This window comes from Motacilla alba, chromosome 10, assembly GCF_015832195.1.
Source record: "Motacilla alba alba isolate MOTALB_02 chromosome 10, Motacilla_alba_V1.0_pri, whole genome shotgun sequence".
Taxonomy (NCBI): domain Eukaryota; kingdom Metazoa; phylum Chordata; class Aves; order Passeriformes; family Motacillidae; genus Motacilla; species Motacilla alba.
In genome coordinates, this window is record NC_052025.1 from 4,630,289 (window position 1) to 4,656,986 (window position 26,698).

The 26,698-nt window shown below is 41.1% G+C and overlaps 1 protein-coding gene across 2 annotated transcripts in view; it reads left to right on the forward strand.

The window, feature by feature from the left end:
- The window catches only part of SCAPER (S-phase cyclin A associated protein in the ER), a 137,834-nt gene that overhangs the window by 47,634 nt on the left and 63,502 nt on the right, over nucleotides 1-26,698 (forward strand). For both annotated transcript variants that reach the window (XM_038146645.1, XM_038146644.1), the window contains exons 21-23: nucleotides 9,553-9,689; nucleotides 12,826-12,891; nucleotides 22,343-22,469. In XM_038146645.1, coding sequence (XP_038002573.1) covers nucleotides 9,553-9,689; nucleotides 12,826-12,891; nucleotides 22,343-22,469 — 330 coding nt within the window. The remainder of the gene's footprint in view (nucleotides 1-9,552; nucleotides 9,690-12,825; nucleotides 12,892-22,342; nucleotides 22,470-26,698) is intronic.

Below are 26,698 nucleotides of genomic sequence, written 5' to 3' on the forward strand. Positions count from 1 at the left end.
CACTTTTATGCCCCTCTGCTTTCCCTTTTGCCTTTGCCTTTCTTGTCTTTCCTGGTTTGTTTGGAGAAATGCACCCAAGAGTTCCCTTTGAACCATTGTCCCAGCTCTCTCTGTATCTCCTGACCTTTAAATGCCATGGTTTAAAGGGACTTTCAGAATATAAATCATGTCATTCCATGTGGTCTATGAATGTTTCTAATAAGTGAAAAGCTCTTCTAAAAACCAGATGCAGTAGATAACTTGGCAGGGTTTGGTTAATTTATATAAGGTGCATGCTACAATTTTATGTATTCCAAAGAAGGATGGAGGAATATTAATGAACTGTTGTATGCATATGTGAAAAATGTGCTTTTTCTTATCAGGAGAGAAAACTGATTCTTTTGTCATTATATGGAGGCAACAAAGGACTCCTAAGAGGTGCATTTAGATCAAATGAAAACATAATCCCATGATGGAGCAGAGAGGTGATTGTTGTCTGAAGACTGACAGCATTAAAATGTGGGGATTTATATAAAGACCTGGTTGCTTGAGCCCACACACATTCCTTTAAAAAACGCTGCTGGCCAGTGACTAAAGCTCCCTGTGGAGTGTGGCTGCCCAGCTGGCTGGGGCTGCAGTGGGAGCCTGTCCTGGCCCAGCTCTGCCCAGCTCTGATTTACAGGGTGCCTCCTGTGCTGGCAGCTGCCCCAGGTAAAGCCATGAGCCCTGGCTGGGTGTGCTGGGAGCCCGAGGCAGAGCTGTGCTGTGCCAGCCAGGTGAGCTTTGCAGCCAGCACCACCCACGGCCAGAGCTCCTGTTCTTAGCACTTGGAAGTTCTGAAAGGTTTTAGATTTTAGGAGTGAGGAGCTGTTTTCCTAGAGGTGTGTGCTGCTTTTCCATTATTTCTTGCAGAGGAAACTACTGAGTGAAAAAGATGTGGCAATAGCTTAATGTCTGACCCTTGTTGCTCTTCATCTGTAGTTATGAGGATTTTTCTTGTAAGAAAAGACACATGGTGGTGCCAGGATTTTGCTAATTTTTTTGATACACTATGTTTTCATTCCAATTAAATTATATATCACTATAGTTTTGTTGCTTTAGCCTTTGCAGTATTGAAAAAATGCTTTTGTTTTCCTTTCTGAATCAGAGTGGTTTCAAGTTCTTGTATTTAAATGAAGAATAGTGTTTTATGAACTCCTTTGGTAGCCTGTCTAAAATATATGATTAAGCAAAATGGAAAATAATAATACTAAGCAGGGTCACATTTTTAGTTTCATGTAATAGAGGAGTTTGAGAGGTTTATACCTGTGGGTATGAGACTTTTAAAAACCATTATACACAATTAATAGTTATCTTTTTTTAATTCTGGAACATTCAGATGTATGTTACATGTCTACCTGTGTTCATAGAATCAGACTGGTTTGGGGTGGAAGAGAACTTCTTGCTCCTCCAGTGCCACCCCTGCCATGGCAGGGACACCTTCCACTCTCCCAAGGTGCTCCAAGCCCCATCCAGCCTGGCCTGGGGCACTTGCAGGGATCCAGGGGCAGCCACAGCTCTGGTCAGTGCCCAGTGTGTCCAGCCTTGCTCTTGCCCTGGTGTTTGCCCTTCACCTCTCCTGGCATTTGGCTGCTCCATTATGACCATTCCAGCCCAGGGAGATGGTCCTGGCCCAGCTCTGATGGTACTGCAGCCATCTCTGGGCTGTATAGTGGTGCATGTGTTTTGGTCATATGTAGAACAATATTCCTGTTTGCTTTATCCATAGACTTCATAGTAGATTCAAGTTTTTTTCTTGGCATCTTATTATAGTTCTCCAACAGTAGCTCATTTGTCTTCTCTGTTGCTCAGGGGAAACAATCTGTAAATCACTTGCATACAAGAACTCCCCATCCCAGTAAAGCCTCAGGTTCTGGTTGAGTTGGCTTTACTCAATTTTTTTTTTTTTCCTGAGGAAGGAAGGATGTCTTTCAGAGCAGTGTGTTGGTAGAGGAGTGGAATTATGCCAGGCATGTGTGGTTCATTTTTGTTTATGGATATCTCATACCTCCTGGGTACCTCTGGTCCTTTCAGTCCAGGAGTTCTGGGCCATGTCATTCTGCTGTGAATAATTCTGTCCTAGAAGACACTGTCATGAAAATCAATGATTATAAAGTCTAATCCATGCTGCAGCTTGCAGAAGGTTTCTCAGTACCCCATATATCAATTCTAGTTTTTTGTACTTTGCAGAGCAATAGGAAGCAGCCAAGCCCCTCCGGGCCTCAGGCCCCTGAGCCACTGTGCAGACCTTTTCCCTGGGAAACAAAACTCACCACTTGAGCTTCCTGGTCTCAGTTTGCAGAGCTCCATGGGCACTGTCCAAGCAGCCTGAGTTGGCACAGGTGGCAGCTTGTCCCTGGCAGGCATCTTGATCAATGCGGAATTTCAGCAGGCTTCACCTTTTTTCCTTTCATTTATTATAAAGTATTGTTTTTCTTGGCAAAAACATGCGTTAATAATAGTTTATTGGCTGTGCCTTTAATTGGGATAGATCACTGCCAGCAGCTGCACCCTTCCTATTTTTGGCTTGTGCATCTCCAATATCCACAACCAGTAAAAGAAACTACTGCTGGCATGCCCAGCTGCACTGTGATCTCCCCCTTTCCCTCAGCTGTCCTTGCAGCCAGATGATAAAGTCAGTGCCTTCCAGCCTTCCTCCCTCATCTGCAGGGATGCTTTCCATGGCCAGGATGCAGAATTCTCATCACACAGAAGAGACACCTTTACTTTGCCTTCTGTTCCCTCATTTTGGAGTTTCAAGTGGGAATGGTATTAAAAATTGGAAGAAATACTTAAAGCTCCTATTAAGAATATTATTTGTTATTTATCGTAGTGACAGGCTGTCGTGTCATTGAATCCATTTGCAAGCAATGTGACTCAAAGTGCAGTCACTATCAGCAGTAAAAAGAGTTTTTCATTTGGCCATGCTGAAAAGCAGGATTTAGTCCCTTATGGAAAAAAAATCTAAATCCCAGATGTCAAGGAAAGCCTAGTTATACAATGAAAGGTCGCTCTTCAGTTTTGAATGAATAATAAAAGTTTTTTAGTGCTGTCAACTCATCTTCTAAAGTACAGTCTAGTGTAGAAATGGGAGTAACTAGAATCTTGATTTTGAGAAAATAACATTTGAAAATTCATTGCATTATAACCTGTTTCTTATACATATAGCACCTCTAGTAACATTTATTAATTCATATTAATAAGGAATACCTTCCTTGTTATGATTCTTCTTTTTTTGGAGTGGATTATCACTTGTGGTCCTGTAAGAGTATCTGATCTCTTTATAATGAAGAATTACTGATCATTTGTGTTTCAGGCTGTCATTGTTTAAAACTAGAATGTGCTTTTGATATAACTCATAGTCTGCTTCAGCATCTGTTTTCCACATTAAATATTGTCCTTGATTATGAGGAAAAAATAAAATAGTGAGGAATTCTGTTGAAACATGTAGTAAAATCATGAACAAATATTCCTGTGGTGGTGTGATTTAGAATTGAACCCTTCAAAATTTGGCAAAAAAATCCCTTAAGTGATTATATACACAAGTAAGAAACCATTATTCCTGACATTGGTAATAAATAGTGAAAACACTTTTTAAATGATTTTCTGCAGTTACAGGATATTGTTTATTTTGAAACAGGTAGAGATGTAAATCCAAAAGATATATGTAGGCTTCAGAATAGTTACCAATTGATTTGCTAGAATATATTCCTTATGCACATTACCTTTATGGAAAATACTCAGTTTGATATATGTATTTTCTATATTAAAATGGTAAATGAATGACAGCTATTATTAGGTGATATAAGCTACTACAAGTATTTCTTTATAGTCTTCCTCATGTTTATATTTTAATGCTGATGTGAGAGGGCAAGTAATAACAAGTGTTTGGAAGTTCTGAAGACTGAGTTTAGATAAATAGCTGGAGACAGATGTTTTTCAAGTTGCCTTGGTCTGCAGAACTGGGTTAGAACACTTCTAAGAATGCCTTTTCTTTCAGAACTTGGGGATTCAAGGTTGGAAAGAATACAAAAATAACAGAATAACCAGCCTTACAGTATTTTGGCATTTCTGCTTCAGTTCTGGCCAGAATCCAGAAATATAGAAGGGAATGAAAATGAAAAAATAACAGAGGAGGAAAAAACCTACAAACTCTTGAGATTCAGCAGGGTCATTTTGGCTTGGTTTTTTTTGGGTGAAAGTCCAATAGGCAGGAAGGTTTTGCAGATCTGTGACTTGGTGAGTTTATAAATGATGGAGCACAGGTCAGGAGCCCTGGCTCACACCCTGGGTGGCCGTGGCACTGCCAGGCCTTGCCCTGCCCCGTGCTGGACGAGGATCCCCCTGCAGTGCTGCCTCCCTGAGCTTGGAGCAGGTGCCAGCAGCTCCCTGGTCCCCTGGCTGCTGCTCCTGCCTTCTCCTGCTCCGAGGATCCCAGAGCCTCCTGTCCCTGCCTGTGCCAGGGGGAATTCTGTGCTTAGGGAGGCCAGGGACAGCACAGAGCATCTGCAGCTGGGGCTGCCCTGCACCAGCACAGCCAGGCTCTCCTTCCCTCCTTGGCTTTGCTGCAATATTGTCCTGCCTGTGCAGGCATGCTCCAGGCACAATTCATAAAAAGGCAACACTTACTTAAAAAGAAAGGAACAGGAAATAAGTATTTGTGTTATGGTTACCTCTAATTTTAGAAGGAGGGAATTTAGTTAAGAAGAATTCTCTTTGGCACACTTCACAATTTAATAAAGTTCCTATTAATATTTTCTGAGTAGTGAAATGAATAATAACTTATATGTAATACAGAGAGCCAAGTGAAAAAAATGGGGTAGGAACGTAATTTTGCAGTTGTGTTCTGGTTTGATAAATACATATCCAAGGTTTCACCTGCCAAGGACACATCCATGGGTGCTCTTGCTGTGATTAGGACACTGAATGGGGAGAGCTGCTGAAGAATATTGGTCTTGTCAATGGCTATTGTATGAAGAGGATGTCAGTTGGGAAATTTCTTGTGCAGCTGTTTTATTTTATACAGATTACTGAGGTTCAGAATCAAATTTAAGGTATGGTTTTCCTCATCCAAGCAGAAGTGGACCCTGCTCAGCCATATAGCATTTCGGCATTCTGTAGCATTTGCTGCACCATGGAAAACTTTGCAATATGTTTGTTCTGGAGTCTGAAAAAATTACTTTTATTTCAGGGGATATTGATTATAATGCTATTATCCTTGTAGTGTAAACATGTCATATAAGAAACAGAGAAAACATTGGTTATAAGAAGTGCTTAATCAACTAAAATTATCAACTTCAAGAAATCAGACTAACAGGGCAGATATTCTGGTTCAGGCAGTTGAAGGGGACTAGGCCATAACCAGCAAGAATGTGCCTTCAGGGGTGACCTTATTAGCTTTAGCTTTAATGGTTTTGGCAACTCAATTTCTCATGTAGTTTGTAGATGAGGCCCGTCTGTTGCATTTGGAAAGCTTCAGGATTTTCAATGACTTGACCAAAAGTGAGAACAGTTGAGAATGGAGGGAGAAGGAAGGAATAGCAAAGACATTTTTTGTAAATAAGCTAACTTCTGTCTGCTTTGTGGTGACTGCAGTTTTGCATGGGCAATAATATTAGTCTTTATCACCTTGTTTGTAAACAAAGTATTGAAACTTTTATAGAAATTGATGTCAGTTGTTCTAAAAATTACTTCAGTGTTCTGTAAAAATTTAAATAACAACATGTGTCTGTACAAAATGCCATGAAATATCCCATGGTGGATGTTTACTACCTTACTTTTGCTTCATGGCTTTTTCAGCTGGATACTGAGGATCTCCCCCTGAGACAGGTACAGGATACCTCGGGATTTTTAACAGTAGTTCTTAGCTTTGGAGAATGCATGGCAATAACACAGGAGAGAAGGAGCAGGAGTATTTCTACTGTAATGGGTCACTGAGCCATCGTCACATGAGCAGAGAGGAACACACGCAGGTGACCATGAAGAAATCCATGTCAGCATTCAGTTCTTGTTTCTTTATCTTGCAGCTGTGCATCCCAGCACAGAACAGTGCCCGCTCCTTGTGGCACGGATTCTGTCACCTTCACGAGAGCTGAGCCCTTGCTTTGTGATGTTGCTGATCTCAGCTGTGCAGCTCAGAGGATGAGTATCAAATATGAAAAATGATGGCAGGAGTCTGATACAGGATGACCATCATTGCTGGTTCTGGTTTAAATCCTGAGATCAAAAGTGTTTTGTTAGGACAGAACTAGCAAAATTAGAATTTTGTACAAGCATATTATACATTAACATAATTAGTATATTATACATTATTAGTATTATTATATTATACATTAGTATATTGTACTAAGCCTTTAAAACAGAGCTTCAGAGAAATTGCACAGCTCAAATTGATACAGCTGGAACTAAAACTGCACTGCAAATTTTTGATAGGCTGAATACAGATCATAATGACAGCAGCTTCCCTTAAAAAAGGACCTCTACTTATAATGTTTTGCATTTATAATGACCTAAATTCTCCAGAGGTCTGGTGGTTTACCAGTATCTGAGGTTTTGGGGCCAGAATGTGCTCAGCCTAGCACAGGACCAGACCAGTGATGACCCCTCACGTTGCTATAAGAAGAAACCGAGAATGCTTTTAGGGAGAGGATAAATTAATTTAATCTCAGAAATTCTGACTGCACTTAGCATTTACTTGTATAAATATAATAATTGCGAAGAAGCGAAAGGCTTTCATGAAGAAGTGTCCAGATTACCCTGTTATCCTGCATAACATTTATTAGAAATACACCCACCCCAAACTGATGAGTTTCATTCTTATTTAAATGAAAGGATGACTAAAGTTTGCTTTGAAAACACTGTACTGGCCTTTCTCCCTTTTATGTTCTGATGGTTGTTATTTTTGTGGTGTGTTCCCCTGCCCAACTATGGCTGTACAGGTAGAATTACTCATGAGTTCAATTATTTAAAGGATTGGACTTCCTATACTTCAGTGTGACTCAGTGGATTCTAAATCCTCAATTTTTTCAGGTAACTGGTGGGAGCTCAATAAAAGACACTGATAAATATTTTTCCCCTGCTCTGGAGGGCGATGTAGCAGCAGTTCTCCTCAGGTGCCAGTTGTCACCCAATCCCAAGCTAGTTGTTATTCTTGTTTCACACCTGAATGGTGTCCTTCTGCCCACGGTGATAATCCCAGGCTTTGATCTGTACCTTCAGAGGGAGATTGTTTTTGTGACACAAGGTATTATTACTCTGGTCTGACTTTAATGAGCTGTGTGGATGAAGTCTGATATTAATCCACACCGCCCCGTGTGAAAGCTGAGAACGCTGAGAACCATGGTGCACAGAGGTGCTCGAGTTCCTGTGAACAAATGTGTGCAACCATCATGGCTGCTCTCCTGGCCCCACAGCCTGGGGCATGAATGTGCTTGTTGAACCCTACAGTTCTCTTCAAGTTAGCTGCTAATCACAGATAAGATGATGAAAAAAGAGATGAGTGTCTGTGCAGGGGGTGCAAAGCTTTGTCTCCTTGCTTTGTGCCCAGCACAAGTGTGACCCCGCGCTCACAGCTGCCCTGGTGTGGCTGCACGGCAGCCTGGCTGCCCCTGGTGTGGTGTGGTGGCCATCTCAGAGTGCAGTGGGAACTTTATTCCACTCTGCTGTCACTTTGGAGCAGTGACAGTTTGAAGATGTGGTGAAGCAGAGTGCCGGTTGCACTGTTGAATGAAGATGCCGAAGCACAGTGACAGCCCCGGTTAGTTTTGTGTGTTACCCGTGCTGCAGCTCACTGAAGAGACCTGAGGTAGGCTCCTGGAGGTGCTGGGCTGTACCCTTTGGAAAGCAGGGATGTTCCTACCAAATCCCATGGAAATCATTCATAAATACCTTTCTCAGTAGATGCCACAGGATCAGTACCCTGAAGCCTGGTAGCAAAGCAGCAGTGTCATGGTCTGTTCTGAGGAAGCCCTTCCTTTTCCTAACATTGTCAAACTCTAGCCTGTTTCCTGGGCAGTTTAAACCTTAGGACTGGATTTCTGCTTTTAAAAAGAAAATTAGTGCAAAAGGTATTTTTAAGTGGGTATTGAGGGATACATCTCTTTGATGAGACAGAATTGAGCAGCAGGTTCATAACCAGGACAGGGCTGGCTCGTTCTGCACTGCAGCAGCTTGGTGGAGAACTAACTCATTGCAATGATGCTCCAAGGGCACAGCCTCTGGAGGTACCCTGAGAAGGTTTTTCTTATAAGCCCTTGCTAAAACCAAATGGAGAATATTAAGGGCAGGGGAAATGCCTACAAATGCTGTAAAATTATCTTACAAGCAACTATAGCAATCTGTGGCAATATGTGTGGCTTGAACAACTTGGACAGTTCATTGAGGAAGACTTTTCAGGTGTGCTGGGACTTATCCAAGCTAGGCAGAGGAGCAAAGGGAAGGTCAACATTACCTTTAGAATTTGCTTAGAGGATAATGTTGGATTTCTTATATCCAGTACTCATTCAGTAGAGTTAGACCTACTAATTCAGTATTCATTTTGCATTCCTATGATTTAAAATGGATATTTCATTTACTGTTTCCACCAGATATATATTCCTAGGTTATACCATGCAGCACTGCTTTCCAAAAACTAAATGGTCTTTTTCCAGGAAATTTCACTGAGATTTATTTTGTTTTCAACAGGCGCAGTATTTCCCTGAATCAATGAAAGAACATATCAGTTGTTTTTTGGAAAACACTGTCTATAAATTTTTTTAGCATGTCACCTTTTACTTTGAATTTTAAGGGTACTTACCAAAGGGGAAAGAACAGCCACATCTGATTGTGGCCGTAATAATATTAAAGGATAAATTATCCTAATAAGCTGTGGTGACCTGTACTTCATAATAAGTTTGGTATTTTGTAAGAAAACTGATACAAACCTCAGTATATTAAAAATTGTGTATAATGTTCTAATAACTGGCATTGAACTGGTTGTTTAGCATTTCTTCTGTGGGGAACTGAAATTTTACCAATATTTTTCCTAAATTCAAATTTTTTAATGTGAGAGGAAAAGTAATAGTCCTGTTAATAAATGGTAATGTTGTGATTAGTGAACAGTAAAATACATTTCCATATATTTTAATGAAGGTTAAGATGTGTTTAGATTTTAATAAAAAATTAATATAAAAACCAAAATCAGCTTATTTCATGTAATGAATTATGTTGGTAGGGCAGGTTTTCTGTAGCTGTAAAAGACAGCTCAGAGGAGAGAGAGGATGTCAGTTTGGAGTCCATACTTGTTAGGTAACAATTTCTTGAAAAGAAGGCACACAATTTATTTTTCTTCTTTTAATCATTTTTCTCCCCTTTAGAAAATGCGCAGCTTTTTCTCTCTAGTGTGAAATAATCTCTTTCCCAAGATTTATTTTAAAACTTGCCTTCATTTTCATACCCTTCAGTTAAATATTCACCACTGTTCTTTTTCCTGGGAAGATAATCTATGATCTCCATCACATACTATACCATTAAATATTGTTTCACTATTTTCTGCAGGAGCACCTGTCATTAAAAAAGTACATTGTGGACATTGTGATTGAGAGTTCCGTTCCTGTGGAACCATTAAAAGATGGAGAGGAGAAGCAGAAAATTAAAAAGAAAGCCAAAAAGCTAAAGGCACGGATGAACTCCAGGTAGTACCAATTTCTGTTTATTTTTATTTTTTTCTAAGTTTTGTTCTAAACTTTACCTTCTGTCCTCTAGTGTGAGCGCAGTGCAAGGCTGAAAAAATGTAAAATTATTTGCTTTGGGAGTGTCTTGAAAATAACACTGATGAGCCTAATTTATGGCCACTTTCTCTGATTGAGAAAGAAAACTGAATATCGATCTGGAGCCCTTGGTTTCACCTGTTAAGAGCTTTTCTCATAATTGGATGCCAGTGCCCTGCCAAAACTGTAGCCTCTTCTAGCATACAATAGCATGTTTAAAATTGTGTAAACCATGCCTATTTTTCTTTCTAGCTATTGATTTTTAAATGAAGTATCAAAGAAAATCAATAGTAATCAACAAATAGAAGTCAGCCTGCTGTAGTGTCAAATCCCATGACTAAATTTAATCTTTTTTTTTTTGCCTGTCACAACAAGAAGAAAGTTAAAAATATCAAGTGGAAAGTGAGTTGTCAGACGTGCAATTTGTTCTTAGTCTAAAAAGTGACATCTGCAAATCACTGTGATGTGCAGGACATCATTATATCATGAACTGTCAGTGTCACTCTTTATGGCTGAATGGTCCCCAGCTCAGGTTAATGCTCAGCTGAATATTGTAGCATACTTTTACATTTCTCTTTAAAAATACTTCTCACCTAGGTAAGAGTCATTGTTACACATTTTCTCTGCCTTTTTAAGCAAGAAGGGTTTCAAATAAGATAAAAAAGCATGCACAGATTTTTAGAGCTACAGTAGAAGTGAGATGTTTCATTAACTCCTAGCAGGAACATCCCCCTTCAAAACCACAACACTCGTAGAGTATATTATTGTTTCTGACTATTCTCCTCTTAGGATGAGCAGATCCACTAGCTGAGTATCACTGTTGGAACTGGATAATGTTTTTCAGGTTTCTGGATGCTCAGAATGCAGAGTTATTCATATGACCTGTTGATTTAATGCAGTTTTCTGGGTCCAGTTTTAATTATTTCTCCAGGGTGGCTTCTGTTGAATTTAGTCAAAGATTTGTCAGACCTTGGAATGCAAGTTGAAATAATAATTTATTGTTGGCACAAATAGGAGGAAAACTTTTTCAGAACATTTTGAGTTTGTATGTGTCAGACTGCTGTGTGAATCAGCATATTTGTCATCAAAAATTGTGATTAAAACAGTAATAAAGGGCCATCATTTTACAATGATGATGTACTATTGAAAAATACAGTGAAAGTTTCAAAATCAAAGTTATATTGAGGAGACGTGAAGTTCATTAACCTTGGTTTTACTTTGAAAGGGTGGCTAGAGTTTTCAGTGGCTTTTCTGCCCTTGAGGGTAACTCAGAGTTAAATAGAAGATTTTCTGATGTTAACACAAAAGGCTTACTAATAAAAATGTCCAGTAGCAACATAAAGCAGAGGTATTTTGAGGTTGCTAATTTAGAGTTTCACAGGTGTTAGCAGATTATCTACACACCATGTTTTAGTACATACTTGCAGCTCTTCTCTGGGAAAAGAAATAGTTACAACGAATGCCCTTATGCCTCAGCACCTGAAATGTCACGTTCATTTCAGTTTCTAGGAAGCTGTGGTATTTTAAACTGGGAAAAAATAATAACTGCAACCAAATGGGTTCCTGTTACACTCCTGAGTTTCCAGATCTTAAATCACTCTTGCAGTATCAAAGCAATGAAGGGCAGAGGTGAATGAGGGCACAGATGGTGATCAGTGGGATATTAGATGTGTTGAGAAGTTTCACTAGTCTTATTAATTATATTTATAACCCTAAGCCATTTAACTGTTGCTATCAGTAACAACTGATATATAGGTAAGTAAATTATCTCAGGTTATCAAGTGTGTGCTGCTAGCAGGAGGATGTTTGGATAGTGGCAAGGGAAAAGCAGGGCTGGTGAAAGCTGAATGGAAGCAGCAGAGGTGTGCTTAGCAGGTAGTTGGTCCAGGCTTTGCAGGGGACTTAAAGCATTCCAGCCATGTGCATTTAGTAACAGGGGTTTGGGGTGATAACTCAGGTTTGACTGACTTGTCTGTACAGAAGCTGAAATGTGTTGTTTCTGGCGAAGAAGGCAAAAGGTTAATAAAGGAATTTCACCTTCACGTTTAATACTAAATTCAGCTGTGATTAATGGCTTTATTAATGACCCACAAATCAGAGCTGGTGGTGATGTAACAATATTTGCGTGGAGCTGAAGTTGGAATGGCGAAGCAAACGAAAGGAAAATCTGAGTAGCTTTGGGAAACTTGAGCCATTTGGGTGAACAGAAAATACAAAGAAAGGTTTAATATATGTATCTGAGAGAAGTGGATCTGCATCACTGCAGTGCCTGGGTTAGTTTTGCTTTACATGTGTGTTGTTAGAAATGGGGTGCAGGATTGTTGCTGTGAGTCTTGCCTTGCTCCAGGAACAACTCATGGATTTCACCTGTTGGCACAGGCTGGCTGGAGTGAAAACAAGCAGTGGAAAAAGGACTTGTCTCCCTCTTCCTGCTTTTTGGCACATGGCCAGTGTAAACAATACTTTTAAGGGACTAAAGAGGTCGTGTTTCTCTTTGCAGCAGTAAAGGAGTCCTTGGTGGAGGTGTTTCTGTGCTGCTTGCCTAACATTCATTATGTTACACTACAGTCAGGAGTTACATAAAAAATGCTTCTGTGACTGCAAATATAACCAATTATTTGTATGTTAATTGTAATCTCTCTGATGTACTAATCTGGTCTGCACTACATGTCTAAGTCATTTATATTTTATATAATAATATTATTTATATTTTTGTTCATAATATTATGTAGCATTATTTCCCTAATCATTTTGTAATACACAGTAGATTACTGCAGTTGGATATATCACTTGTGAAATTTTCTACCATTTGAAAAGTCAACTTAAATCCACCTTTTGTGTACTGATGTTATTTTAAAGTAGTGGTGTTAATCATAATTGTTAATGGCCAATGGCCAGTAGTTAAGCACCAGTGGATTATGGATTATGACAGGGCAGCATTGACAGAAATGCTGTGCTTTACTATGAAGCAGAAAAACCCAAAGGTTTGAACTCACTTGCTGCTCTTACATCCTGTACACTTTAGACAATGGTCAATAATAATGAATATTTTCTCCTCCAGGGCAAAGGAATATGAGAGCTTGATGGAAGCAAAAAATGCTGTGTCTGATTCACCATTTAAAGCCAAGTAAGCATTTATCTCTATATATTTTAGGCATATGCTTTTTTCCTTGTCTGTCACAGAAGTGCCCCTGAAATTTCTGGTGGAGCAGGTGTGGAAGGTTTCCCCCAGTTTGGGGCATGTTGCCATCTTGAGTTACAGATCAGTCCCTGATACAAAAGGTCAGACTTCAGTAAATGCAATAAAGACAATAAATGTGTCTTTTTTTCTGAAGACACTGTATATCTTAACCTGTGTATCGTACCTCTGTATCATCCTGCAATGTTTCTTACCTGGAAAGAAGAAGGTTCCAGTCTTGTACTTTAAGACTGATGGGTGAAACTTCAGCTGCAATTCTGGGATTGGAAATCTTATGTTTGGTCTCCATTTGGTCAGAAACAAAGGTTCTTGTAGTGGAAACACAGATGTTTTATGCAGAGATGTCTTAGGCTGACATTGGGCTTTCTAAAGAATAGACCTTTTTATTGTCAAGGATAAGGCAGAGATGAAAACAGCTGGATGGTAAGATGAAAACAAGATCTGTGATCACTGACAAACTCCTTCTGCTTAGTTTGAAGGTGAAAATTGCTCAGCTTTTGTTTTCTGATTCCATTGAAACCACTTGGGAAAAGATGCAAAATATTTGGATTTCCAAGATGATTTTGATAAATTCTATTACCTAATATTTTAAAAGAAACTATACAGGTGTAGTTTAAGTGCAAAACAGTTAAGAAATCGAAAAGAAGTGGAGTTTCATCAGTCCTTGGCAGGACAGGGAGGATACCAGTAGAGTTCTGCAGTTCTGTGATGGTCAACATGTTCTCAAATGACTTGGAAAAGAGAGCCAGCAGTGAGGGGACTGTGCAGTGTTCTTGCAGAGATTGAGGACAGTAGAGACAAGAATTGGTGCTGAATGATAATTTTGAAGAGAGTGAGTGAGCAGGCAGTAAAATGGCAGGTGAAATCTAGTGTATATTGAGGGCTACCCAATGGAGGGGGAAGACAGAACTCAATTATATCTTTACATAAAAGTGTGGGCCTTGAAGTAGCAGGTAGGATAGGTAGTTCCTGGAAAATATCAGCTCAGTACTCAGCAGCTCATAAAAATCCTTCAGTTAAATTACTTAGAAACAAGCAAAACCAGAACAAATAATGTCATCAGGTACAAATACCTGGGTCATTTACATCTTTTGAATAGGATGTGAAGTTCTTTGTCTCTGAATGGATAAGCTACAATTGCTAAAGGTTCAGAGATAGCAGAAAGGGAAATACGTAATGATTTCAGGTATGTCTTGTGTATCAGGAAATAAATAAACTACTACTGCTCCTGGAGGAAAATGTGATCATGGGAAGTTCTTATGGGGTTATGTTATAGAGATCTACAGTGTCACAAGTGGCATGGAAAAGATGGGTGGTGATTGCTTGCTGTCTCCTTGGTACCAGGACTGGGGAGCACAGGGGAAGCTGGAGCCAGGTTCTAGACAAAGCAGACCCAATGTTCTTAATGCAGCATGCAGGGAGATGTGGGGAGCTCCTGACAGCTCACTGACAGCTTACCTGCGTTCCTGCAGCTCTAGGAAAGCACAGCCAGCCCCAGAGACTCCTAAGCCAAAAGTGGGGAAACAAACAGATTAGTAAAGAGGATTATGCAGCCTGCCCTGTTCTTGGTGTCCCTGAGACATCCACTCCCAGTGGGCAGATGGTGTGTGTGCCTTCCTGGTAGCTGGGCTTAGGGAGACTGTAGCATCAGTCGAGGGGCTGTGGGGTCTCAAGAGCTGGAGTCAAAAACCCTCATCCTGAAGTTGCAACAACTTTGACATTGGGGATATTTGTCTTCAGACTGAGGTAATAAGCTGTACCAGATCCTGACTGTTTTGTGGTTGTTTCCATCACTCATAAACTGCTGAGGAAGGTGGCATTTTGTACAAGTTGCTGGTGGTCAAGCAGTTCAGATCCTTCAGTTAGACCTCCTTGATGTACATGCAACTAGCCTGTATGCAAGTATATTTTACATAGGCTTTTCAAAAGCTTGAAAACTGCCGCTGAATCGTAGATGTTTTGTGAAATAATAAAAATCCATCACTGAGGTTTGACACAAGAAAATGACCCATCTCCAGCAGATGGCACACCTGCATAAACACATGGGAAAGAGTTGGCTTGTTTCTTGGTCATCAGCACTTCCGTTTGCAAGATTAATTTCACTGTATATTGGGACTTCCAGATTTGTAGCTTTTGTGTTTGGCTTTTCTTTGCTGCTAGAAAATAAAAAATTAGGTTCTAGTCATCAGAAAGTAGAAATGTCTGCATTTGACTCTGAAAATATTAATAAGCTCTTGTGTCTCTATGTTAAATTCTGAGATTATCAGTGATGTAACTTGATCAGTTCTGTCTCAATTGTAGCACTAGAGAAACTCAGATACTAAATTTTTTTTAAATGTTTCCAAATCTTTTGATAGATCCTGAATTTACAGTTTTCATTTCTCTTTATGTAATTAATTTCTTATTTGCTTTCGGGCAGGATCTTCTATTCCATTTGCTTTTTTAGTTTCTTCCTTTATTGCCTCTGGTAGGGCCGTGCCCTTTCAGGTGTGAGCTAGTGATGGCCACTGTGTAGCTCACTTCCATCACACTCTGGGAGGTCTCTTTGCAGTCTTCATGTAAAAACCTAGAGATCTATCAGCTGCTTACATCAAAATTTTTTCAATATAGTTTCAGGAACCATAGTTATTGTTATTTCCAAAATTACACAACTTTTTACCTGCTATGAGGGCTTAAATATTTGTGAGGTTTTTTGAAATCAAGCGAGTAAAAATGGCAGCTCAGGTCTGAACTGGCACTTTAAGTAGAGGAGTGTCTGTGAGTCAACCAAAAGCCCATTTATTTCTGTTAAAATGTGTTTACTTTGCACATCACATATTAGGAAATGGAAGAATAGGGAAGTATTATCTCTTTCTGTAAGAGAAAGGATGAGAGAGCAAATTTTATGAGGCAAGAGTTTTAGCCTAGACTGTATCTATTAACATGGCACAACCTAGTTTTAATAGAGAGAAAAATAATAGGAAAACACAGGACTTAGTAGGGGATCCTACTTCAGCAAGGCCAGCAGGAAGAAGAATCAGCACAAAGTAACAAACAATAGGTCTGAAGCATCGTTACCTTGAGAAGCTGCGCAGGCAGTCAGAGGACACCGTGTGCCAGGGATTCTGTGCCTGTACCTGGCTGGGTGCAAATTGCTGCTCCCTGGGAGGCTGCACAGCTCTCAGGAGATCTGCACAGTTACTGGGAAAAGTCCCACCACAGAACAAAAAGGGGTAAAAATAAAACCTCTGAATGCTAAATGCAATCCTTGGGTCAAAACAAAAGAAACTTTACAGCTGTAGTTTAAGTGTTAATGGCCACCATGGGAAGAGATTTTGTCTTTCCCAAGGGAAGGTTTGAGGTACTCAGGTTGGAGCGGAAGTGTACCAATGAACAAAAAATATCTTTTGACTTAGTGGGCTGTGGAGCTTGAAAATGGAGAAGCTCCCTTTTAAAATCTGTTTAAAGTGGGACACAGTTGGTAGGTTTATTTATTTGCTTAACAGAAGCAATGTGTTTTAGAATTAAATTATTTTATGCTTCCTTTCTTATGCCACATTTCTTTATCCACTCCTCTACCCCCAAACTGAGAGTGTCTTCACAACCAGAACTACTTATGGAATGCAAGTTCTTATCTGATTTTAGTTCTTAGACATGTTGTCAGTTGTTACAGAAGAAAGACAGAAACCAGAGTTAGTCTTTGGCAGGTAAAAAGCCTTTTTAGATCACCTTTAAGATTAGGCCACTTTAATATTATGAGACCACTGATTTGCTGATGCAACTGATAGACTGTTTCAGTGGTTCTTACTAGTTGAAGGTTTGCAGATTTATAAAACCTTGTGCACTAAGGAAGCACTGATCCAAGTGCTTTCTAAGCTCTACACTGGTACTACACTGATAGCAATGAGCAGACAGGCTTTATCCTGACAGTGGGTATCCCTTTTTCAGTGGTACAGCACTGATCCATGGCTGGGATTGTGAATTAATCTAAGGAGTTCTTTCATAGAAATGACTTCTGAAAGATGGCTGGGACAGTGGGGTGTTTAGTATCTGTTCAAAAATGGTGTGCATTAGGGAGAGGGGCGGGATAATTCCAAATATTGCCTTGTTGAGTAAGTGTTTTGGTCTCTGAACTGTTTCACGTGCCAAGAGGGACATTCAAGGAAAGGACTGTGGACATTGTCACCTGGAGAAGCCAGGTGTTGCTCCCTGCCTTTCTCAAGTGCATTTGCTGGTTGGCCCCTGGTGGCATTTAGGTAATTTTGTAGGTGCTGGTGGACTCTTGGTGGGTTTGTAGTATTAATTCATGTTCTCTGGGAACTGATCTGAGCAATTTAGTGTCCAGTGTACTGGGATAACGTGGCAAGTGGTGTGTCGGGTGTCCATTAGAGCATTCTCAGGTGTTCGTCAAGAGAGCATTTTGAAAAGGGAAGGAAAACATTTTCACAAAGTTAGAGGGTTATTTACATCTATTTAATATTTTCTAATGCAGAGGCAAGATCATGTATTTCAGTGTTAAATATTCAGGTAGCAAAGTATAATTGTCATCCTTCAATACAACAGGGAAATTAAAGTAATGAAAGATTGCCTTGTTCCTGAAGGGAATTAACAGGTTTGCAGGGAGAGAAGTTTTGTTCTAATATTTTAACTAGTCTCTCCTCACATAACAAGGAATTGTTTTAATGTATTCTTTTTATTTACCTTTTGTTTTTAACTGTTAAAGGGATACTTCAGATGTATGGATATTGGAACCACTGTTATCCTGGAAACAGACTGCAGCACAAAAAGAAGAGGTAGAAAAAGAAATATTATTTCCTGTGAGAGTCTGCTGCAGAGGAGATGGGGATGTAGTGTGAAGTTTGTTCTTTCAGAAGCCCAGAGCTAAATGTCTGTACCGATACAGTACTTTTTATTCTTCATTCTAATATATCAGTGTATTCACAGGATAAACTCACCTTGTAGGTTTTCCTGGTGTAGTAGGCTTAGAGTCCAGTTAGGCCAGTTATATTATACCAAAATACTGATTACTGAGGAAAAAAACAGACAGTCTCTGAAACTGGAAGTACTTGTACAAAATTTAATTTCCAAAATGTTGTAGAAACTGTAGAAGAGCTAGAGTGTAAATAACATAAAATTCAGGTAAACTTTAAAACAAGATAAATAACGGGTATGATTGAGCAGGTGCTGGATTTCCTCTTCAGAAAATAGCTAAAACATTCTCTTGGGAATGCAAATAAATGTATTCAGAAAATAGTATTTCTAGGATTTTTTCATCGTGTTTCAGATTTCCGTTTCAAGCTGTATGAAGCTGCAGCTGGTTTGTGTCTAGGGTGTTGGGGGCTGTGTCCGGCTGTGGGTGGTGCTGCCGTGGCACAGCCGCAGCTGCCGCAGCGTGCCCCGTGTGCCGGGCCATGGCTTGTAGCGCGGGGGTGGCAGCGGGGGCCCGGGCAGCGGCAGGGCTGGCACCGCTGGGGGATCCCCGCGGCTCGGCCGGGGCAGGAACGGCACAGGAGCCGCCCTGCGGCACCGGCACCGGCACCGGCTGCCTCGGGGGATCGGGCCGTGCGTCCGGGATCGGGACTGTGTGTCCGTGTGTCCCGGGGGATCTGGGCTGTGTGTCCGGGATCGGGACTGTGTGGCCGTGTGTCCCGGGGGATCTGGGCTGTGGCCGTGTGTCCGGGATCCGGGGCCGTGTGTCCGTGTGTCCCGGGGGATCTGGGCTGTGGGTCCGTGTGTTCGGGATCCGGGGCCGTGTGTCCCGGGGGATCGCGGCTGTGTGTCCGGGATCCGGGGCCGTGTGTCCATGTGTCCCGGGGGATCTGGGCTGTGTGTCCGTGTGTTCGGGATCGCGGCTGTGTGTCCGTGTGTCCCGGGGGATCGCGGCTGTGTGTCCGGGATCCGGGGCCGTGTGTCCATGTGTCCCGGGGGATCTGGGCTGGGCTGTGGGTCCGTGTGTTCGGGATCGGGGCCGTGTGTCCTGGGGGATCTGGGCCATGTGTCCGTGTGTCCCGGGGGATCTGGGCTGTGTGTCCCGGGGGATCTGGGCTGTGTGTCCGTGTGTCCCGGGGGATCTGGGCTGTGTGTCCGTGTGTCCCGGGGGATCTGGGCTGTGTGTCCGGCTGGCAGCGGGGCTGCCCTGGCAGGACGGCCTGGAGCGGAATCTGCTCCTTCCCGGGGGAAGTGCCCAGCGTCAGCCCAGCCACCCCCATCCTTCCCCGGGCGCAGCCAAGACATCGGGTTAGACCCGCAAGTGCTGGATACATTGATGCTACTATTTCAAGGCTTTTTGGCTTTTTTTTTTTTTTTCTGGAGATGAAATGTGGCCTAGAAATACTGACAGATCTTTTTTCTTTGGCCTATAAACTATATTAAACCTGCTAAAAGTATTTAGCCCATGTTAGAAACCTTTGATATGAATAGCCCTTGTTTTCCCATTTGCAGTGGAAAAAGATCAGATACTGTATTTGTATTTGCTGAACATATAATTTATTAGTTTACATTATGGTAGTGTTCCAAGACAAATCAGGGCCTTATGTCCGTCTGATACTTCTGCATTCTGAATTATCCATTTGTGAGGAGTACTAAAACCTTAATAAGTGAGATGTAAATAATTTAAGGGGAAAAAACATTAACTTTCTCTATTATCCTGCACAGTAAACTTTCAATTATTTATCATTCTATGTATGGCTTAGTAAGCATTGGAGGAGTGAAAATTGGGGGACAGAAAGAAGACTAATTAATTGTCTTGAAATGTTTGGATTTGGATTCAGTGGTATTTTTCCAGAATCACTGGATCAGGTGTGGATGCCATGTCCCAGTAATCCCCAGTGCATACCAAGAGTGTGCCAGGAGTCCAGTGTGTACAAAGAGCTCTCTCTTTCCAAATCCATTCATAGCAATGGCATATTCTGCATCCAAGCACAAGTCCTCTAGCACAGATCTCTAGTCCTTTGAAACAGTCCAAAAAGTTATTCTTGTTTCTCTGACACAGCCAAGAAGTCAGTATGAAGGATATTTAAATCATTTCTCCAAGGCTCACTGGGTGGGAGGAGGCAGGTTTTATTTCCTCTCTCTTCCCCATGTGATCACACAGCACCTTTGACTGGTTTTGGTAGAAAACTCCCTCTGCAGTAGGATATGAGGATGTAAGAGGTAATTCTTTAATGTGGCAGAAGCAGAAATTCATTCTTCCAGTTTCTTACTTTATGATGCTGAACAGACGCTTAGAAAGTTTGAATTTTGCTAGAAGTATCCAGAGAGACTTTCAGAAGAAATGGAAAGCTGGAAGCTTTTCCTGGGGAGTTGGTATTGTACAGGTTGTTTTTAAAGTGAGGACAGAAACTGAATTTATGGAGCATCTTAACAGACTGAGGAGAAAGATTCTTGTGTTAGTTGTGTCAGCTGAAGGCTCAGTGTAATATGATTATGTTCTCTTGGAGTCCTTGTGAGTAGTGTTTTGATAAACCTTACACATGTTGTATGCTGATGCCTGATGGAGATTAGGGAAGTGCCTTTCTTCAGCCTCTGTGGTTAATCCTGGTGGAATTCCATTCCTGTGATGTTAAATGAAGCAAATGGAAACCTGTCTTGCTGTCTTTCGTCAGATGAAGTTACAATATAGGGTGGGGGGCTTTATATAGGCTTTAATTATGGAATTTGAATAGATATACCAAAGAAATAAAGTATTTTTTGCTTAATGTGCTAGGATATTGCCAAGGCAATAGCCATTCTAAATCCCACTCTGTGAAAATACTCTGCTTGTAGACTGTAGCCATTCCACTTCTCATTGGTGCTGTGGTCTTTTGATTTACTGTCCAAGTCCTGCAGTTATTTGGGCTTTGGCTTTTAGTTTTGTTTCCCATTTTAGCTTGTGGCTTATGGAGATAGACAGAGGTTTCCTCCAACCTCATTTTCCACAGAGGAAATAGCAGTGCAAAAAAAATCTCATCAGGATGTAATCTCCTTTTATTTTTCTTGTCATAGAAAAATCCTGGTTGTATATTAGTGGGCTCAGCTGACGAGATGATAAGAAGTCCACGACTCAAAATTCTACAAATCATTTTTATTTGTACTTCAAGAACATATATGTATCTTCAGCATGTCTTGAAAACTATTAATGAAGCTCCTAATTTTTTCAAAGAGAAGACACAGAGTACCTGTTGTCTCTTGATTAAGTAGAAACACTCTATTCTTCTACAAATTAATACTCTGATTTTGAAGAATTGTTTTTTTTTTTTTAATATAGTGTGACTATTGTGGTACATTCTCCAGCCATTCCATCTCCTGTTTCACTTCTGGGAGACTGGTTAATGTAATCTTTTTCTTTTCCAGTACTCCGTGGTCACTCTGCAAATGCCTTCTGGCCCCTTAACCCTGACATCTCCATTTTATGATGAGCATTGTTACCCTTCCCCTCTTTTTCCTTCCTCTAGACTTCTGTGTGTAGGCTTCCAGTCCCAGCAGTGTCTGTCCCTCCTCCTGCTCAGGTACCAGCTTTGTCCCACTTCAGGGCAGGTTGCCCAGTAGATGAAACCAAAGGTCCAGCAAGCCCTGAGCCTTGTCACTCAGTGCAGCAGGAGGGGACACTGAGGCAGTGGCACCAAACCCATGGCAGGTACAGAGTGACACCTCCTCCTGACTGCTCTCAGTCTGCAGCTAAGGGACTCTGGCAGCCTTGTCTCCTCTGCCTTGCTGCTCCCACTGCACCTTCACAGCCAGGGCACAGAAGGATGAGCTCTGGCTGTGTTTTGACTGCTGTATTTTGTGCCCTGGCGCTGGATGTTTCCCCTCAGTGCTGAGCAGGAGAGCACAGGTGAATAGCCCAGGTGCAGATGTGTGAAACTGAAATGGAACCCAACCCATGTGTGTCTACATCACTCCCACCTCTGCATTTTGGCTTCGTTACTGACCCTTGTTAATAAATTGCCCTGTCTGAGGTAGGCTGCAAAGCCATTGCTTTTCTCTTATCAAATAACTCTGAAGAGCCATTTCTTTTATGGTGCCTATAAGAAATCAGCCAAGTGGTTCTGCTGTTCCATTTCCCTTACTCATCTTAAATAGGGTGAAACCATTTGAAAATGAGGATGACAAAAGCTAGCAGGATAAGCTGTGGAAGGGGAATAGGGAAACAGCAGAAACAAATGTAGGTAATAAAGCACTTTATGGCTGTACTGTTCACTCTATATCTGAGCTGTTTCCTTGAAAAAGTAGATAGTGAAATGTCACTCCAAGCTGACAGTATCTCCTTGGATGTCTAGCATCCTGTTCAGAATAGATGATAACAATATTTGGCATAGATTTTCACGATTCCTTCATTGTTATCAGGGGTTCATTACAAAGATGTAGGTTAATAAGGCAGCTTTTGCTTTAACTGCTCTTCGTTTTCTGTTTTGTGTTGAAGGTTACAGCGATTAGCAAAAGACCTTCTGAAGCACCTTCAAATGCAGGATGGCTGTTCCTTGGGGAACCACAAAGTTCCTGGTCTGGACAGGACTTTAGGAGAGATCTCTCGGATTCTGGAAAAAGAGGTATTGTGACTTATGATTGACCTATAAATTGTTTCGCCCTCAAGTCTCATCAGTGTGGATTTGGGAATGTTTAATGTGAGATGTTGAAGAATAAATGACTCTGTGTAACAAGCAGTGTCTGCTATAACACTTTTCACTTTTTTCCCCCTGTATTTTCATGAGGATTGTTTTTAACCTGGGTCATTTCAGTCATCTAGCTTGTAGTGCTTACCCACAAACAGCTTTTACAATAAGGGGCCAAACCAATTAGCAGAAAACAGAGGAAAGAATTGGATCCAGGTTTGCTGGAGCACCATTCTGTTGAGTTTTGCCAAAGTTCAACAAAGTCAGTGGGTCTTCACTGGAGGAGGAAGGTATGATGTGCGTGTATGTGGGCTATTCCTACGTTTTTGACTTTTTTAAAGTTATATGATTGCAGAGCATGTTTTGCTTTATGGTAAATATTGAATTATTTTTTTTTATTCATAGCACTGCATTTGCATCTTTTTTCCTATTTTCGTATTGTCAGTCTGCTGCCACAGTGCTTTCTGACTTGTAATGTGGTTTTTTTGCTCCATTAGGACCACAGTATTTGGGTTTTCAGCTGGAACATTATGTTCTGTTCTCTCTGCAACCACTAGAAAATGCTTCTCTTTCTTATCTGTAATCAAGACATAATGAAAATTAGTTCTGGAAGAAACCAAATTAATGAAATCGGAGGAGGGGATTGCATCATTGTGGTTCAGGCTTGATGTTTGTGAAAATGAGAGCTCTGCTTGATGCTTTTCACAGCTTGGTCAGTGTGGAGAACACAATTGTTAATGGCACATGCTTTTCAATGCTGGAGGCTGCCTGGGATGCACGGGCTCCTCACATGTGTTCTGGGGGTGCCTTGGAGCTGCTCATCAAGCTTAAGAGTGTGTTTGAAAGAGTTGTGCCATTTTCACATTTTACAGGGCTTCCATTAATTATTGAAAAAACTCATTTTTTATTGATTTCAAAATACAGAAATCATGTTGTTGCATGACTGTGATGAAAAGATGAATCTGTTTGAAAGTTATCTAAATAATCCTTGGAAATTCTTTGGAATGTGGAGTTGTGTCCAGCCTTTTTACTCGTAGTCATCTGCTGAGATTTTTTTTAAATGAGATGTGAATTGCAGCTAAGTGTTACTCATTAATTGCTTACATGATTTTGCTGGTTGTTGAGTCTGCAGTGGGGAATTCAAAACTAAACTTGATGGTATTAATAGACATGGGTTATTTTGTTGTTGATTTGGGGTTTTACCTCCAAAACATTTACCTCCCACTGGAGAAGTATTTTGCTATCTGAATGTCCTGATCAATAAGGTCAAGAGGGATTGATTTCAGTAACTGTTGCAGTGTTTACAGCACAGATCATACACGGTCATTTGCAGGAGGGGATGGGAATTCTGTTAACCTGGGAGTCAGAAATCCACAGACACATCTTCCATGTCAGTGGGCACTGAAAGAGCCCTGATGGTGTCAGTCGTGGACTGAGAGGAGGACACTGACACTGTTAATTGAATTTCCCTGGAGAGCATAAAAATATAACCTAATGTGGGGGGAGGAAGGGGGAGTGGGAACCACACAAGCTGTCAGTGTGTGTGAGCTGATAACATTGATTTACCCTTGCTAATGGCCTGGCTTGAATAAAGAATTGCCCTGAGGGAGGACAGGGTTCACTACAATAGATCCTTGCCACTTACAAGAAATTCTTCTTACTCACAAGAAGTCCTGCAAAACTATTACAAAATATAATTGATCCAAAACCCCTCTTTTCATTCATAATGTGAAACATTGGATTTTTCTTTTGTTAATAGTTTGCACTGCCTGAAAAATTTATGTATTCAGGCTCACTAGGAAAAAAAGTATTGGTTTTACAGATCATGAAATTAATTGCTGAGCTAGTGTTTGTAACAGTAAATAAGAAAAATATATACCATTAAATTTCTCAACAGAAAGAAGAGTTATTCAGCTCATTAGAAATTCCATGACTGTGCTAAAACAGCCTGAAAGGGTGGGGTGTAATATTTATGCAAACTTGAATCACAAAAAAAGCCACACACAAAAGATTTGCAGCCCTGTGTCAGTGGGATTTGCCCCCAGGTACAATCGGATCACACTAACAATTTCTGTTTGGACTTAGCCTTCATCTGATGTATTCCACTGAACAAGGCTTTCTCTCACTTCTGAACCTCTTTCATGGTGTGAGAACATTCTAGGGTGCTGCATGCCTGCATGGTTATTGTGGTCACACTTGCTCTTGTTTCTGCCTTCCTGCTCTGCTGGACACAGCACATTCTGCACCTGGGGCCAAATGATTCCCCTAATACAGCAAGAAGTGCTTGTTTAATGCATTTTGAGAGGTTTATATATCCTCTAGATACTCAGATTTGAGAAATCTCTCTCGGGCAAAGATGCATCTTAACCACTGTGTGTTTTGGAGTCCTGGCTGTTTATTGCAGCACATTACCTGCTCCTCATTCACTGCTGCTGGATCCCTGTGCAACACAGCATATTTTGAGTGCTAACAAATGAAAGAGATGTGCTTTGCTTCGCTTCAAGTGGTTGTTAGATCTCCAAACACTTCCTGATGTGCCCACATTGGCTTAGTTGGATGGAGCTCGACAAAAAGCAGGAGCTTTGTGTCCAGTGCTGGAAAAGGATTTGTGAAGAATAAGCAAATTGAAGTGCAGGTTTTGAGGATCTGATTTGGAGTGTGGCCATTAGCTTCATGAAACATGTGGCTCACGTGCCTTTAAATTAAATATGCATAAGAGGTACTCTAAAGTCATAAACCACCATATGCTTCCAGTTTTAAATAGGTTTGTGCCCCTCCAGCCATGTGTTGGTAGGAGGCAAGGAGCACAAATCCTGGTGTTGTCTGTGCCTGGAGTGCTGTTCCCCAGGTGTGTCCAGCCAGTGGTGCTGCTGCTTTGGGTGGGCTCTGGATTATTGGAAGGCAGTCCTTGGGTTTGTGTATCTCACCCTTTCTGGCAGAAATCCTGGAAGGAAGCTGTATTCACTTTCACCTCTACTTTGTTTAAAAGGACATTAGGAAAACAAACACACACAGAGCCACAACAGCAGAATGCATGCAAATGTTACCAGAAAGCCCTGGCCCGAGGTTGGCAGATGTCATATGGGACTCTTCAAGCTCTTAGTAAGATCTGATAACCCTCAGTTTAAGATGTCCTATGAATGGGCCTTTGATGCTAAAAGAAAAACTCTTACAGAAGGCAGAGCTGATGTTTGAAGTGGCCGGGCTAGAGCACTTGTCCTGCCATGATTCTTTTGATTTTATGCATGTTCATTCCTTGATGGACTAATTTTACCCATCCATCAACCGAGAGCAGCCGTGTGTTTCAGATGCACAAAGAATCCAGAGAGTGCTCGAGCCTGCCTTCAGCACTCCCACAGAAGTGTTCTGTAATGGGGAACTCTTAGGAACCAGGGTATGGAGAGCAGCATAACCTGGTACTGTGACTGCAGCTACAGTTTCCACCTGCTTATGCTTCTATCATTTATTTCCCTATTATGTAAAGAGGTGAAATTTCCTGATTTAAAACTTTCCTGATTGAAAAGATCAACTGATTAAAAAATGTCTGCTGCATACACATTAGGCCCTGAGCTGAGTGAAGTACATACATTTCTAAGGTTGTGACCCTGACCTGGGTCAGAGGTTACTGCCTCTCAGATGGTCATCCTTACACTTGCCAACAGAACATCCCTTCCCGAAAGTTCTTCTAAAATTTGTTCATAGAGGGTTGGGTGTGTCTTCATGTTTTAAAAGGCCTACTTTTAAATGTTACAAGTGTCCTGTGTGTTTTTGGATAGGTCTGTGCTGGGCAGGGTTGGCAGACACTCTGGGGGGACACACAGGGTGTTGCCATTGAAGGGATGGTGACAGCAGCTGAGGGCAGTGGCCTTTTCACCTGGCTCAGCTGCAGCTAAAACACTGCAGTTAAATCACTCCAGCTAAATTTGTACAACACTTACACATGACATTTAGACAAGCCCTTAATGTGTCTGTTCTCCATCTGACTGGGAATATGGCACACAGTTTCAGTAGGATTCTGAGGGAACCTCGTGATTTTTGGAATTCAAGGGCAACAGTTAATCTGCTTAACTGGAATTGCTTTTATATGATGCTTCTTACTGATCACTAGTTTGGAAAAGATCTCTACCACAACATGAGTGAGAAGGTTCCTTTAACTGAGTGGTTTG